Source organism: Eulemur rufifrons, chromosome 2, assembly GCF_041146395.1.
Source record: "Eulemur rufifrons isolate Redbay chromosome 2, OSU_ERuf_1, whole genome shotgun sequence".
Lineage (NCBI taxonomy): Eukaryota > Metazoa > Chordata > Mammalia > Primates > Lemuridae > Eulemur > Eulemur rufifrons.
This window is the reverse complement of record NC_090984.1, coordinates 89985098-90002407: the sequence shown is the minus strand read 5'-3', so window position 1 is coordinate 90002407 and position 17310 is coordinate 89985098. Positions and strand designations below refer to the sequence as shown.

The window sequence follows — 17310 nt, the reverse complement described above, 5'->3', positions numbered from 1 at the left end:
TAGCAATATGGAAGTCACTGGTATAATAATTACAGCAAATGATGGGGAAAGCCTGACTGGAATGGGTTCAAACCTAGGAGGAGACAACTCTTTTAAGTTTTACTATGAAGACACAAAGCATATTGAAGGGATGTGGAGTCAAAGAGACACTTTTAAGATGAAACAAATTACAGACTACTTGTACAGTGATAGGAAGGAAAATGGCAGAAAGATGACAATAAACAAGAAAGAGGGGAGAATGGCTAGACTGACGTAGGTGAGAGCAGATGGGATCATAGCACAGGTAAAGGGGCTTGCCTTAGCTATAAACACAAAGAGTTCATCCCAAGTAACAGAGTATATGGGCACAGATAAGATGGGTAGGTAGAAGAGTTGGCAAGAGCTTGTAAAGTTCTTTTATGATTGCTTCTATTTCCTTGGTGAAACAGAAAGCGAGGATATCAGTGAAGAGTGAAATCAAGAAAAATGTGTTGAAGGTTTGAGAGAAAGGAGATGATATAAAAAAGGCACCTCCTAGATAGCAGATGGAAGAAAGAGCTAAATGAAGTAAGTGAATGAACTAAAGAAGTGAAGTAGGATTGTGTGACAGCATCATAGGTCCATTAGACATTGAATTATAGTGATACCAGTCTGCATGGTTGTGTTTTTCTTCAGGAACATTCAAAAGTATGGTTGCATATGTGAAGTAGGCAGAGTTATATTTAACTATGGTTAGAATTTTGCCAGCGAAGTATGATGATGCAAGAGATAGGCAAGGGAGTAATAACATAGTACTGAACCTCAACTGAATAAAGAAGGAAACAAGAACAAGAGTGTGGCAGACAGTGCAAAGGTATGAGGATCAATGAACTGAAGTCTTGGTGAGCGTGAAGAACTGTGAGAGTTAGAACACTTGAGAGGGTGGTTAGGAAGACAGAAGATGATGGTGGTTGAAGGGCAGGATACTTGAAAATGAGATTTTGGAGGGGCTGGAACTTTGGTTATGACAAGATCAATGGTGTGGCTATGGAAATAAGTAGCTGAGGTAGGTGGAAAATATGATCACTAGAGAAGAAGAGGTTCTGGAACTGAAAGTACTAAAAGGATTAGCTACATGGATACTGAAATCATCCAGAATTATGACAGGGGTAATACTAAAGAAATTAAGAGGAAAGTAGGAGCTAAAATTCATAAAATGACAGGAAATGGTCTAGGAGTCTATACATGATAATAGTAAGGAGAGAAACAGATGGTACATATTTATGAAATTCAAAGTTGGGAGGTTCAGGGACAGAGAAACAGTTGAGAAGTGGAAATGAGGTACAAAGAGGGCATCTATCCCATCTTTAGACTTAGTATGAGAGACATGAAAGACAAAGAGTGGCCACTTGGGAGAACTACAGGGAAGCAGGGTACTCAGAGAAGGCTTAGGTTTCCTTAGAGAAAGAAACTGAAGGAAACGTTCAGAAAAGAATTAAGGACGTGGGTTTTGCTGACAATTGACCGTGAGTTCCAGAGAAGACAGTGGAAGGGTTTCAAGAGTAGGAGAACAGTGGAACATAAGGTCAGGAAACAGATGACAGCCATATGGGATGAGTCTGGGAAATGAAGGATAACCTAAGATTCATGAAGTGACTGACATAAATTGAGATAAATGGCATAATGTCATTAATCCAAATAGTCTCAAGGCAGATAATGATGACAATCAGTGAGTAGTGGGGATCAGTGACTAGCAAGTAGTGGTTTGGCCAGATGCATACAGAGCTTTAGAATTCTCATTCCCACCAGCTGATAGGATGTGGAGGCCAGTGGATGAGAGTTGTGAGTCTAGTCCAGAGCATAAGAAGTGTTCCAAAAGAATGGCAATGAGCCAATTGTTTCTGACAGAACAGTGTGTACAACATCTTGCAATCCTTAAGGACTTTTGTCCCAGTGAGCATTCATAATAAAAGTTACCATTTAGCAAGGACTTGGCATTTTATATATATTATTTTACTTCATTCTCATAACAATCCTATGAGGGAATTATCATCATTGCCATTTTACAAATGACAAACTAAGGCTAGAGAGAATAAAGTACTTTATATGTCACCTCAGCTCCTATGAAAAGTCCTAATAGACCCCAAATCCTGTATAAAATCTAAAATAGAAAAATTTCACTTTACTTTTATAAAGTTAAAAATTTTTCTTCATCTTTTACCTTCAAGCAAATAAATGAAGAAATTATTTCATAAAAACTTATGACAGTTCTTTCTCTGACCAATGAATTCAATCTGAGCATCATACTCCTTTATGACAGTTCAACAAACTGGGGGGAAAAATTAGCTACATGTTATTCTCTAGTCTTTTGTATATGAATGCATGTATTTAAAAAAAAGAAAAGCCTACCTCCACAGAGAATTTTACATTGACTGAAGGAATTCAATCAACAGAAGACAGGTGCATCAGTGTGTATGAAGAACCATGAAGAAGTTACCTCATGGACACAAGTAAGCTAAAAAAAAAAAAATCAAAGGAAAAGAAAAAAGAAAGAGAAACATATGTTTTCACTTTATATGCCCCAGAGTTATAGAAGAACAAAAGGCAGTGTGAGAATCTTAAATATACATGAACTGAAAGGGAGGAAAAAAATTAGCATTATTTAGAAATTTTCATGAATTGAATACTATTCCCAAATAATTAAAATTAATAAAATATTTTAGTGTTATTAAAACTAAAATGAAGTTTAGAAGACATAGTTGCCACATAATTGACCAAAGTGTTAATCTTTTAATAGAATTCATTAAAAGAATCTATTAAGATATTAGATAAACTATCATAATTAAGTAAAAATAATTTTTTCATACAAAGAAGCAAAATTTCAAAATACACAATTAAAATTCCAGTCAAGTTTCAGTAAGATTTATAAACATATTTATCTAAAGCTATTATTTCTGAATTTGGGATGCTGTTATGAACAACTTGTTACTTTGGCATTAATATTTGCATTGTTTCCTAGTATTTTTATCTGTCTGCATGTTCACCCAAGCCCCTTGAGAGGAGAGGCATACACTGGAGCTGGCCAAATCATTGCTGCAAGTTATAGCTATGAACTATGGATCCTAAACCAGTTTTGCATAAGAATCACCCACAGGACTTGAAAAAAACATATTCTTGAGTCCTGCTCTCAGGTTTTTGGAATCAGGATCCCCGATGTTTAAATATCTGTGTGTATAAAGAGATCTGATGCACAGATAGGTTTTAGGAAATCAAACTAGAGCAGTGGTTTTAGAACTATATTCTGAAGAGTCTTAAAAGTTTCAGAAATATCTTTGGGCTTCTTGATCCGTTTCAGCCAAGAATAATGCCATTTTTATCTATTTTGTGTATCTATTCTGCTTCTTAAAATCTGAAAACCGTAAGACCAGAGAGAGCAAAATGAACTCACCCACGTAGGAATTAAAGCCATAATTTTGGCATCAAAACTGACCTAATCCAAAAATAAAAGAAACTATACAGATAAAAAGACCAGGATTGATAGACATAGACTGTTCATTAATGACAAAAGGAAAACCTTATAAAAGCAGTTCTACAATTCATATACTTTTATTTATTGCAATCTAAAAGAACTTATTCAATACATGACTAAATTGAATAATGAAATTCCAAATGGAAAAAACACAAATATATATATATGTATTATATTAATTGCAGATACTTCTGCCACTTAGAAAAAACTACCTTATCCTACATTTGCAAGTAAAAATACAAAATATATCTAAATAAATCCAAAGCTTTGCCACCTTGCCCTCTACAATCCTAATTTTGCCATCTCCACCTCTGTCTAGCAGACAGACTGGGGCAGGGAAGGCAGCAGTAGATCGGGGAAGGTGTTCTCCTTGAGGAAATGCTCACCCCAGGAGAAACATGATCAGAATAAACATCTGTCTACTGCATCCTCATAAGCATAAGGTTTGGATCCTCTGAATGCCTTTTAGGTGCTCCCCTAATCTTCTCTAACCCAGAATATTATGTTGTGTTGGGGAGGAAAGCAGGGAAGAATGCTAGTTTCCTGTTGCCATCCTGTCCTTGGATATTCCCCCATACGATTGGGTTTGTATATTCCGGCCTTCTGAAATTCTCCATTTCAATCACCCTACCTAATAACAACATATGACCATTGGAAACTAGGTTTGAGACAGCCAATTCTTCATGTAGATACAAACTCAAGGGACTGCTTCATCAAATGAAACAGCATATTTTTACTCACCTGTCTGAATACACATACTGAGCAGAAGATGGACCGAGTAAGAAGCCAGGAGAGCAACTATTAGCAGCAAGAAACTAAAATATAAAAGAACACATAGTCAAACCTCCCAAAAAGTTTCTCTGTTTTATGGAGTCTCATTATAAAACAAATTTCTTCACAGTCAAATGTTCATGGGGATTGTCTCTGTGTAGTTGAACTATGGTCGTGAAAGAAATTACAAAGATATTAATACTTTTCTACTTTTTAGTATTTATCAAATTTTATTTAAATGAAAATATGCTGTTTTTAAAATCAAAAAAGAAACAAACTTTATTTAAAATGCAAGCAAACTTCCTCATTTTGTATTCTTGTCTGCTGACTGCTGGTTCAGCCATTCAATGATCTTATAAAATTTCTCTTTTATGACTGCTTTTTCCTATTTTAAGTCTAAACAGAAGTTTCAGTTATGAAATCTAATCTTCTCCTTTTCCCTTCCCTTCCTTCTTCCCCTTCCAGTGATGTGGACCTCCTTACCATAATTTCACCTCTAATATTAAGGCTGTATTTCCTAGTATCTATTAAACACACACACTCTCTCCAAACCAAACCAAAACAATACAGTTAACACACTTGTAATGACACAATTTGAAAAATGTGCAAACAATATAATGATTGGAGTCTTCTCACCAACAGCGCAAAAAGAAACAACATGCATAAATTTCCAACTTATCCTCAGGAAAGTACTGGCAACACAAGTTTCTAGCTATAGAGCTGGCCCCAGTGGATTGCCCCAATAGATGAAGAAATTCTAGCTCTGTGGTCCAGTTAATACTTGTTAATTGGCAAAATTGAGAGGTGAGAGTACACTTCATTAAACTGACATCAGAGACCAAAGTAGCAACTTCTCATCACCAAAAGGGGCAGCTGATATGATTCAGTGCACACACATTCAGTGGTATACATCTGTGTGTAAGACCCTGGTGTATAAAACATGATTTTTCAAAAAGAAACAAAAAGTAAGTGCTCTATGTCTTGCTTAAAGTGTCACATACAGTTTTTAAGCTTCAAAAATAATGAAAGTTTGTGAATACATACAATAACAGCAAGTTGGGTTACTTAAAAGTTGGTGTGCTTATCAAAAAATTTGTAATAAAAGTAGCAAATAGATCTAAATGAGACTGTACATATTTTAAATTTCTTAGTAAAACAGGTCTGCTTCTACTAACAAAACAAATTTGTTTATTCATTCTATTAGTCATGGTGCTAGATGCTAAGGATAAGGTCCAGTTCTAAAGGATTTCACAGTTTAGTGGGGAGATTAACTTGCAAACAAATCATAACACATTATAATAACAGAATGAATATACAAAGTATTATGGGAGCACAGAAAAGCCAGGACTGTCTTCTATTCGGGCAAAACTACCTTATGAGTTGAGTCTTGAAAGATGAAAAATAGGCACAGAACACATGCCTGACCTCAGAAAGTGAAATAAGACTACTTAACAATAGAAGGAGAGGAGAAGATGGAGAAGAATGAAATGATTATGTGCTTTATTTGCACTTACAAAATTGCTATTTATAAGTAATCTGCATGGCTGATAAGCTTGACACAATGAATAAGCTCCTTCTTTTACTTTTTTAAGAGATCCTCAACTCGCTCTGTCACCCAGGCTGGAGTGCAGTGGTGCAATCATAGCTCACTGCAGTCTCCAATTCCTGGGCTCAAGTGATCCTCCTCCCTCAGCCTCCCAAGTAGCTAGGATTATAAGCATGAGCCACCACACCTGGCTGTGAATGAGCCACTTTTTAAGGTTATAAGAGTGTGGATCAAGTTCCCATTTTTAAAAATTATCCACACTTTTGGATAAAAAAACAAACTCTATAGTATTCCTGCAAGCTACAGACTAGCAACAACAGTAGTGAGAATAATAGTGAAACCTCAGGAATAATTTAACTGGAAATCGTATAACAGCAGCTTTTGGAACCTATGTCTTTGCTTCTTAGTGTACTACCAAAATGGAGAAGAAAAAGTGATAGTAAAATAAGAAACTCACCTAAATCCAAGGATACCGGTATTAGCCATAACATAAGCTAAGCCAAGGATGCCACTTCCCATGATGGCATTCATCACATTAAACACTGAGAAACCAAATGATACACCTGAGGATCCCTGTCTGTGAAGTTCCTGTAAGCACACAAATTTAGTAGTGTTAAATGTTTGGATGGTAGAATTCAAATGTCGTGAAGAAATCACTGAAAGGTTATGGAAAAATCTGCAAACCACCAAGTTTTGTGTGACACACTAGGTGCTTAAGCAGCCTGAGTTTCTTTTCCTTTCCTTCCCACCTCCCACTAGTGCAGCTCCAGGAACCTTGGGTTTCCTAGGAAAATCATCTCCACCAGTACAGAGGCCAGGTAGGCTTCAGGAAGAGCCAGGACTAACCTTGAGTCTGCCAACAGATGAAGACAGGATAGGAATGGGGTGGGGCCGTAAAGGAAGGATATGGCCTCTGCTCATGTGATTACTGAAAATCCCTGAGTCAGCTTGGGACTGGGGTCAACAACTATCCAGTTACTAGGACTGTAAAACTAATCTCTATTTATTACTTAATGAATTAATTCCACCCAGCTGGAAGGATAGTCAGGCATACCTTGCAATGACAGTATAATAAACACATTGCTCTGGAGAGGAAATCCCTGAAAACACCCCCTGCCCTCATAGCATTTTGTAACAAAGTCCTAGACACTGTTATTTAAAAAGCACAGTATCCACTACACAGGCTTTAGGGTCAGGGACATGCTAAACACTTTTTTTTTTTTTTTTTTGAGACAGGGACTCAGTCTATCACCCAGGCTGGAGTGCAATGTCTGGATCACATAGTTCACTGCAGCCCTGAACTCTGGAACTCAAGTGATCCTCCTGCCTTACCCTTCTGAGTAGCTGGGACTACAGGCTGGCACTACCACGCCTGGCTGATTTTTAAATTTTTTTGTAGAGAAGGGGTCTCACTATGTTGACAAGGCTGGTCTCAAACTCCTGGCCTCAAGCAATCCTCCTGCCTGGGCCTCCCAAAGAGCTGAGATTACAGGCACGAGCTAGCCTATATGCGCTTATTACCGTGTCATCTCCACTCCTCCACCACTACAGAGTTCTGAATTAAGATGTTTATAAACCCTTCAATGGCTGAGTTGAGAAAAGAAAAATCCTGTGACGCTTGCAAAGTTGTCACAAGACTGGTAGAGGAAACAGGAAGGTGACAAAGATACTAACAAACAGAGAGTCACACCACCCTGGGGTGCTCATCCCGTCAGGTGCCCAGCTTCCACTCAGCGCTACATGTCTTCCACTGGAGTCTGCAACTTTACTTCAGCTTTTTTTTCTAGAGCGGCGGTCCCCAACCTTTTTGGCACCAGGGACCGGTTTCATGGAAGACAACTTTTCCACAGACCGGGGCGGGGGGAGACGGGCTGAGCTCAGGCGGTGATGAGAGCGATGGGGAGCAGCTGTCAATACAGATAATGAAGCTTCACTCACTCGCCCGTGCAGCCGGTTTCGAAGTTTCATGGAAGACAATTTTCGACGGGCGGGGGTGAGGCGTGGAGCTCAGGCGGTGGTGCCAGCCTGATTCCTAACAGGCAGCGGACCGGTACCGGGCTGCGGCCAGGGGGCTGGCGACCGCAGTTCTAGAATATGTTAGGCTGCCGTCACATTCATAACCCCGCCGGTCTCATCTGACTCTTCGTTGCTGCCTTTGGGCCCCGACCCCCAGGGGCCGGGCTTCAGCTTCTCCCCTCTACCGATGCCCCACTCCTTCTTTCCCAGTTATTCAGCAGGCACGTGAGGGAAGCCGAAGGCGTCAGCCCGAGGAAAAAAACCAGAGCCCACTTACGTTGCTTAGCAACGGACTCAACTCTTCCGCCTCTTCCTCCTCGGGCTGCTGCGCAGAGACGTACCAGCCCCGCTCAGCGTTGATGCTCTCCTGGGAGGTCTCCATGCTGCTCCTTTGCTAACTGTCAGGCCCATCTGAGAGCCTTTTCCCCTGCCCTGCGATCCCGTCGTTAGTCGCGCCAGAGGCGGAGCCATCGGCTTGGCCCTTCCGTGTTGCGGCACCTCACCGAGGCAGGGAAGAAACCAGGGCGTCGACTTGATCTGACGCTAGCCCTCTCTGCGGCGAGCCGTGATGATGTCATCGAAGGGCGGCCCATCTTCCCGCGGCTGGTTTCGGAGCGGTGCCGGAGCATGAGGTGAGGAGTCTGGTCGCCGAACCAGATGCGGAGCGACGCCAGGAATTGGGATGGTGCAGTGCTGAGGGGGCGGCCGCCGTGCCCTTGGCGGTTCAAAGGGGCTGAGGGTCCAGGGGCGGCACCAGTCCTCCCCGGGCTGCTCTCCGCCTCGTGCCGCCCGGGCACGGAAACGCCGCGGGGTCACTTACCCGCCCAGGTGTCGAGCTTAGGTCCTTCCGCCGCATTTTACAGTTGGGAAACCGAGACTCACATTAAGTAATCTACTCAGTCACCCAGGTGGTTAACTGCTGGACCCATTTTGAACCCTGTGAGGTTAAACTTTATTGCTTTATAGGATTCTGGAGCAGAGCCCTTTCCCCTTACAATTACTTCGATGGTATTTTAGAAGATAAAGTGAATAACTAATACTGTACTTATAACACTCAGCAAAGCTGTCGTCCTCAAAATATGGAAGCCTCTAGTTAAGGGCAGGACCTGTGGCAGTAAACGTGGAAGACTAACGACATGGCATTATATTAAGAACACAAACACAGAAGTTAGACCATGCTCAGCCACTTACCAGCAACGAAACTTTGGGTGAGGTAACCTACTTCTGAGCTTTAGTTTACTCATTTACAAAATGAGGACGCTATACTTCACACCTACCAAGATTGATAATGTGTATAAAACATTTGGCGCAGCATCTGACACAATAAGCACCCGTGAGAATATCCTGATCAGTATTTCCATTGGTTATGTCATATAAATGACCATTTCATTTAGAGATTACCCTTTAACTCAAAGTTCAGCCTTCCAATCCCAGATGTATTCTGTAGAAAATTGTGGGTGGAGAGGTTCATTGAGTACGGGAACGCTGATGGATGGATCACTAAGCTGTGTCCTGGCAGCAGGTGGGTCGAAGGTGCAAATTTATTATCTGCCACTAATAAAAGGCATCCTGTTCTGGAAAAGATAGTATACTTTCCACACACCACTAAAAGTTTTATCAGCATTTAGCAGGTTATTTGAAATAGTAGAATTTAGATTTTTATTCTCAAAAACTTTGAGAACATGAGAATTAGTTTGTACCTTTATGGTATTTCTTAAATGAATACTTTTTCTAGGATCTTATGGAGGCCATTTGAATTCTCAAGAAGACTTCTGAAAGTGGAAAGCTCTAACATAACTGAATCAGAATCTTTGATTCTACTAGCTTGGACATCGCTGACACAGAAGCTTAGGAAAACACCTGGTATTTCCTTATTGGGTCAACAAAATAGATTCTCAACCATGCCAGAAATAGAAACAAATGAGAGAGACTCTGAATTGTTTTCACCACCCTCTGATGTTCGAGGCATGACAAAGCTTGATAGAACAGCTTTTAAGAAGACAGTGACCATTCCAGTGCTTAAGGTGAAAAAAGAAAAAGTCAATAAATTGATGCGATCCCTTAAAAGGGCAGCACTGCAGCGCCCAGGCATAAAACGTGTGATTGAAGATCCAGACGATGAAGAAAGTAGACTAATTATGTTGGATCCCTATAAGATGTTTACTCATGATTCTTTTGAGAAAGCAGAACTCAGTATTTTAACACAGCTTAATGTCAAACCACAGATATCTAAATATAATTTGGAACTAACTTATGAAAACTTTAAGTCAGAAGAAATCTTGAAAGCTGTGCTTCCTGAAGGTCAAGATGTGACTTCAGGGTTTAGCAGAGTTGGACATATTGCACACTTGAACCTTCGAGATCATCAGCTACCTTTCAAGCATTTAATTGGTAGGTGTGTCCTGGTATTTTGTGGGGGTAGGATTTTAGAATTGTGCTGTTATGCATTTCCTTTGTTTTTATTCATGTACTGGAAAAGAATTCACAAATTCTAATTTTAGTTTGTAAAATTATTTTTAAAATGCCAAATTACAGCCGCAGGACATTTTATCATTGTAACTTTAAGCTGGATCTTGAGCTACATACCCTCTTTTAAGGGCCATTTTGGAAAACCCTCTTCAGAGGCATAGCAAGCTGTAAATATTGGTCCAGGCTTTTGTGTACACCAATACATAAATGTAAATTAAACTTGAGTTATTTGCTTTGGCAGCTACATTGAACAGAATTCTTTTTGGTACACAAGACTTATTAGGCTTTCAGGACTATGTTCAGTACTAGCTTTCATAAATTTGAGTGTTTTATAGTCAAAAATGAAAGACATGGTTTATATGCTTTCATTGATTCAACCAACTGATCCTCTTCTATGTGTCAGGCACTATACTTTGTTTTTTAGCACTCCTAGCCTAAATTCTCCAGATTGTTTTTTTAAATATAAATAATTTTCATATATAATTTCTGGTAATTATTTTCAGCTTTAAATGTAGTGCTCAGTATTTTTCATGGGTAGGATTTTAGAACTGTGCTGTTATGCATTTCCTCTGTTTTTATTGATGAAAGGGACTGATAATGGATAGTGGTGACATAGTAATACTTAAACAGATTCTTACAATTGTGACTGGGTGCAAATGTCAAGTCTAGGCTTTCCTGTGAATTACTGCCTACCCTAACCCAAACATTCCTTTGGCATTCCTATTTTATAACCACTCTTTCATAAAGGGGTGCTCATAGGTTAAAAAAGTAAAACATTTTCATACAATAGTGATTTTAAAGATTTTACTATAGACCTTCAGAGTAGCTTTTAAAATTTTTTTAATTTCATTCGTTATTTCAAACTAACTTCTATACCTTAAAAATTGAGTTCAGATAAATGAAACAGAACAGGATAAGAGAAATGATTGATTAGAGTTTATTGATATTATCATATTCACAATTAGGTATCTAATTATCAGAGAGAATTTGAACAAATTCTGGTTGTATTTCAGCATATTTGTATGAGCAAGAACTTTTACTAACTCACAAATCAAGTTATCTTTCCTTATATAGTGAATAGCATATAGATTTTTATAAAATTTTTTAAGTGCTAACAAAAAATAGACTGATTAAAAGATCAATATGCCACTTCTGATATATTTTATTATCTTTGTAGCCCTTCTGCTGTGATAAATATTTGACAAAAAGAAGAATTTAGGTAAATGAACATTTTATTTAGACAAGACTCTAAAGAATCTATGTTTCTTTTATTTGGAAACATTGTTTTGCCAGCATAAATTTCCAAAGTGGAGGCATTTGTTTCAAATCCACAGTAAAACAGACATTTGGTTTGAGGCCAGTGGAGATGGCCAGATGTTTTGCTGTTTTCTGAGACCATTTGTTGCCAGGGTCTTTGTTTTTACTTTCTTTCTCAATTCCCTGTGGTCTACTTTTTTGTTTACTTGTTGTATTGGGACATTTGAAAAGATTTAGAAAAAAATGCAAAAATATTAGGTAGACCCAAACTCCTCAAAATTTTTTCTTTAAAAATGTACCCATACATTTTTTGTGAGTATTGGCGTCTATCAGACATTAACTTTAATAATCCGTTTAAGTTTTAGAATTTCATGACACATTACACATGCTAGGTGCAGTTTTTATTTATACCCTAAAGAAAAGGCAATTCGTTTGTTTCATATTTGCAGTTTTAGCCTTGATTTTGCAATCCATAGGCAGGATTTATTATTAATTTTCATCTTTCCTTTTAGGCCAAGTTATGATTGACAAAAATCCAGGAATCACCTCAGTAGTAAATAAAATCAGTACTATTGACAATACATACCGAAATTTCCAAATGGAAGTATTGTGTGGAGAGGAGAACATGATTACCAAGGTATATTTTATTATCTCCAAATAAGGTATATATCAAGATTAATGTTTAGAATCAGAATAGAAGATAAAGATTAAAGATATTTATCACAACCAGTATTGATGAGTATATGAGAATGTGAGCACTCACATATACTACTACTGATGGGATAACTTTGACAGATAAAGAAAGGCTTTTCAGAAGAATTGGTTAAATTCTGGTATAATGATACAATGGAATATTCCATCAAAGATTTTTTAGCTCCCTATTTGTCAAAACAAATTGTCCATTGCCAATTTAAATGACAAAAAAGAAAATTTTAGAACAGTGTGTATAAAATAGTTCTCAAGACATACTTAAACCTTGTAGGTTATACCTGGAAAGACTTTTAGTTGGCAGAAACTTGCAGAAACATTTCCAGCTCTGGAACCTTAATAATATGGCCAGAAGCATCTGATGTGGTTGGGAGGGGGAAAAAATGTACAAATTTGGAATTAAGGTCCAGGAAAGCAGAGATGGAAGATATATCTCTGTGACATTTATAGAACTTAGGAACTTTCTGGCCTTTGATTCTTCACCCATAAATTAAGGGATGTAAGATGATGGCTGAGATCATATTCTATGACTGCAATTTTAGTTTTATTTTCTGTTTTCTAAAATGTCTATGATAGAAGAAATGGTACAAAGTCATGATTTTGTTCAAGTCTTATCTTCACTGTATATAGTTTACCCATGAAAATTCAAATTTGGGAAAGGAAAGAAAATATGAGAATGATTCATCATATACATTGGCTCTAACTTACAGACATGAAATTTGCAAAGTCCAAGCAACTATCTAAAAACATAGTAAAATACCTCAAAATTCAATGCTGTATCTATCATGTCTCTCTTTTACAAACTGAAAACTAAATAAGGAGGGAAGCTTGTTTGCTGTGTGGAAGTGCTATCTGCAACTTAGCTACCCACCATGAAGATATGTGTGGTGTGTTGTTTCAAATTATAGGCTTTTTCTTCCCTATCTAGTGACATAAGAGAGTATAACTAAGCCAGTTAATTGGCCTATCGGAAAAATTTCTCATGTGGTTTGGAAACTACTTTATGGCTCTTTAGGATTGAAATTGAGAGCCATTTGGCTTTGAAGAGATGATTTTTCTCATGAAAAGTCTGCAAAGTATTAACTGGCCCCAGGATTAGCATAAAAACCAGTTGTCTAATTAATGCCTTTGAATACACTGTTACTTGCTCTTACAGTAGTCAATTTAAATGTATATGTGTTTGCTTGTGCATACACACACCTATCCAATATCAGTGGCTGGCATTTAGGGCCAAGGAGATTAACCAAAAGTATAATACTTTTTCAGGTTCGAGAAAACAACTACACCTATGAATTTGATTTTTCAAAAGTCTATTGGAATCCTCGTCTCTCTACAGAACATAGCCGTATCACAGAAATTCTGAAACCTGGAGATGTCCTATTTGATGTTTTTGCAGGGGTTGGGCCCTTTGCCATTCCAGCAGCAAAGAAAAACTGTACTGTATTTGCCAATGATCTCAATCCTGAATCCCATAAATGGTTGTTGCACAATTGTAAATTAAATAAAGTAGACCAAAAGGTGAAAGTCTTCAACTTGGATGGGAAAGAATTCCTGCAAGGACCAGTCAAAGAAGAGTTAATGCAGCAGCTGGGACTGTCAAAAGAAAGAAAAGTCTCTGCGCACATTGTCATGAACTTGCCAGCAGAGGCTATAGAGTTTCTTAGTGCTTTCAAATCACTTTTAGAAGGGCAGCCATGCAGCAGTGAGCTCCTTCCCATAGTCCACTGTTACAGCTTTTCCAAAGATGCTGATCCTGCTGAGGATGTTCGGCAACGAGCTGGAGCTGTGTTAGGCATTTCCTTGGAGGCATGCAGTTCAGTTCACCTAGTAAGAAATGTGGCCCCTAACAAGGAGATGCTGTGCATCACTTTTCAGATTCCTGCTGCTATACTCTACAAGAACCAGACCATGAATCTAGGTAAGCAATTTCTGGGGAATTAAATGTAAACTATAATAATTTTCATGTAGCTTTCTTTGGGCTACATATATATTTTATATTATTTAATTATTTATGTTCAAGACTTCTTTCCATTCAATTGTGACTAGTTTCTCCCAATTTTACAAATTTTAATATAATATACTGTTCAGTCTAACAGAAGCCTATTTCATTAAAATAGTAAACCTATAGGAATATTATTTCATGTTTAACTAGATTAAAAATCTTAAAAATGGCTATACTGCTTGTTTTTTAAAAAATATTTTCAACTGCTAAATTTCTTACCTAAAATAGGTTTTCTGGATTTGTTACAGAGAATCATGAAGATCCACCTCTTAAACGACAGAGGACAGATGAAGCCTTTTCAGAAGAAAAAACACAAATTACTTCAAACACTTAATTGGAAATGTTTTCTCTATCTCACCACTAGCATTTTATGTGGTGAAATATAATTTGTATGATTTAATAAAATTTTAGCATCCATTTACTTTACTGTTGAACACTTATACTTTGCCCTACTGTCCTGTAAGTTGAAGATTACCAAATTAAACATTAACTTCAGAACTAAAAACAAAATCCTAACCCTCCCCCCGACCCACCCAACTGAACAGACCGCCCCCCCCCCCCCCCCCCCCCCCCCCCCCGCTTGGCCATGAGGACCCGAGAGAAACCTGAGTTCCTGACCATGATGAGAGGGGAGGTCAAACGCTCCACATTATACCCCCTCCCTTTTGCAGTTTAGATACAACAACTGACCAGCATTGATGTTAAAATAGAGATCATAGACTGAGAGAATGTGCTCTTTATGGCAATAAGATATCGATTTGTAAACAAGACCTAAGGCAATTCCAGGCAAGGGTTAAGTCTCCTATCCCTATACTTAAAGAATAAACTGTTCTAAATGTCACAAGGTTTTTCTTTTTCTCTAGCAGTTAAACAAGCACTGGCAATATTAAAACAAATTGTAGCTCACCCATAGCTGACTAACTAACCCCCTTGTTCCACAAGCCATAACTACAGCTTTGATTGGACAAGAGACTGATTTCAATAAATTTCACCTGATAGGAGACCACCAACTAGACTGGTTCCAGCTGGTTTACAGAGGCTGCACACTTGAGTGCCATTGAGTCCCTGCTTCACCCCCTTTTGACATATAGGGCCTAATTGTAATACATTTAAATGTTAAGTCTCCACCCCAAAGTAAACATGGGTTACATATAACCTGCAAGTATGCTTATAATGCATGCATTAGGATCCCCTTCATGAATATTCATAGCTCATGTAACCTGCTGAACATGTATACTTGGCCAACCCTTTTAGGATAAAGCTCCTGCCCCAACCCCTCCTTCAAAGTGCCTGTTTCTGGGCTCATGACAGGCTATACTTCCCAGCTGGTCAGGACAGCCACCTTGTAGGCTGTAACCCTTTATAAGAAAGCCTCCTTTCTAAATTTATAAATTTGTGATTTTTCAAGTGGACATTTTAAAATAAATCCGTTAAAAAATACACACACACACACACACACACACATATATATATAGTATTTCAGATTGCAGGGGTACGAATGTTTTGATCACATTCATTGCTTTTGTAGTGCTTGAGTCACCCAGACAGTGTACATTGTACCCAATAGGTATGATTTCACCCATTTCCTCCTCCCCCCTGTCACCTGCATGATTTCCATTGAGTTTTACTTCCATCTGTGCACAAGTGCTGACTGGTTAGTAACAATATAGTAGTGAGTATATGTTGTGTTTGTTTTTCCATTCTTGCCATACTTCACTTAGGATGGTCTCCAGTTCCATCCAGATTATTGCAAAAAGTATTAATTCATTTTTTGTGGCTGAGTAGTACTCCATGGTGTACATACGCCACATTTGATTAATCCACTCATGAATGGATGGGCAATTGGGTTGACTCCACATCTTTGTGATTGTGAACTGTGCTGCAGTAAACATTCTAGTGCCAGTGTCTTTTTGATAAAATGACTTTTTTTCCTTTGGGTAAATACCCAGTAGGGGGATTGATGGATCCAATGGTAGGTCTACTTTTAGTTCTTTGAGGAATCTCCATACTGCTTTCCATAGAAGTTGAACTGTTTGTATACCAACAGTGTATAAGTTTTCCTTTCTCTTTGGATCCATGCCATCATCTATTGTTTTGGGACTTTTTGATAAAAGCCATTCTTACTGGGGTTAGGTGATATCTCATTGTGGTTTTGATTTGCATTTCTCTGATTATTAGTGAGGTTGAGCATTAGTCTATCTTCTTTTGAAAAGCTTCTATTCATGTCTTTTGCCCACTTTTTAATGGGGCAGTTTGATTTTTTTTTCTTGCTGATTTGAGTTCTTTGTAGATTTGGTTATTAGCCCTTTATCAGATGTATAGCATGACAATGTTTTCTCCCATTCTGTATGTTGTTTATTTGCCTGTTGGTTGATTCCTTGGCTGTGCAGAAGCTTTTTAATTTAATTCCATTTATTTATTTTATTTGTTGCTGTGACTGCCGTTGGTATCTTCTTCATAAATTCTTTGCCTAGGCTGATATCCAGAAGAGTTTTTCCAATATTTTCTTCTAGAATTCTTATGGTTTCATGACTTAAATTTAGTTATCCATCTTGAACTAATTTTTATAAGTGGTGAGAGATATGGATCCTGTTTCAATCTTCTACATGTAGTTATCCAGTTTTCCTAGCACCATTTATTGAATAGGGATTCTTTTCCCCGGTGTATATTGCTGTCTACTTTGTCAAAGATCGGAAGGCAATTTGTGGATGGTTTTATATCTGGGTTCTCTCTGTTCTATTCCATTGGTCTATGTCTCTATTTTTATGTCAGCACCATGCTGTTTTGGTTACTATAGCCTTATAGTATAGCTTAAAATCTGGTAAACTGATGCCTCTAGATTTGTTCCTTTTGCTTAAGGTTGCTTTGGCTATTTAGGCTCTTTTCTGGTTCCAAACAAAGCGTAGAATATTTTTTCCAGATCTCCTGAAAATGACTTTGGTATTTTGATGGAGATTGCATTAAATCTGTAAATCACTTTGGGTAGTATGGACATTTTAATAATGTTGATTCTGCTGATCCATGAGCATGATATGGTTTTCCATTTGTTTACAT

The 17310-nt window shown here is 38.1% G+C and overlaps 2 protein-coding genes across 2 annotated transcripts in view; one reads left to right on the top strand and one right to left on the bottom strand.

The window, feature by feature from the left end:
- The window catches only part of SLC38A6 (solute carrier family 38 member 6), a 61712-nt gene extending 53448 nt beyond the window's left edge, over positions 1 to 8264 (bottom strand). The window contains exons 1-3 of the mRNA XM_069465034.1: positions 8098 to 8264; positions 6262 to 6392; positions 4229 to 4302 (exon numbers count right to left, since the gene is read on the bottom strand). Of these exons, the coding sequence (XP_069321135.1) occupies positions 4229 to 4302; positions 6262 to 6392; positions 8098 to 8202 (310 nt within the window). The 5' untranslated portion in view covers positions 8203 to 8264. The remainder of the gene's footprint in view (positions 1 to 4228; positions 4303 to 6261; positions 6393 to 8097) is intronic.
- A 160-nt stretch (positions 8265 to 8424) lies between these two features.
- Positions 8425 to 14768, top strand: TRMT5 (tRNA methyltransferase 5). The gene is made up of 5 exons (XM_069465033.1): positions 8425 to 8452; positions 9556 to 10211; positions 12059 to 12183; positions 13521 to 14172; positions 14505 to 14768. The coding sequence occupies exons 1-5, from the start codon at positions 8448 to 8450 to the stop codon at positions 14588 to 14590; spliced, it is 1524 nt and encodes a 507-aa protein (XP_069321134.1). The 5' UTR covers positions 8425 to 8447; the 3' UTR covers positions 14591 to 14768.
- Positions 14769 to 17310: the final 2542 nt, after the last annotated feature.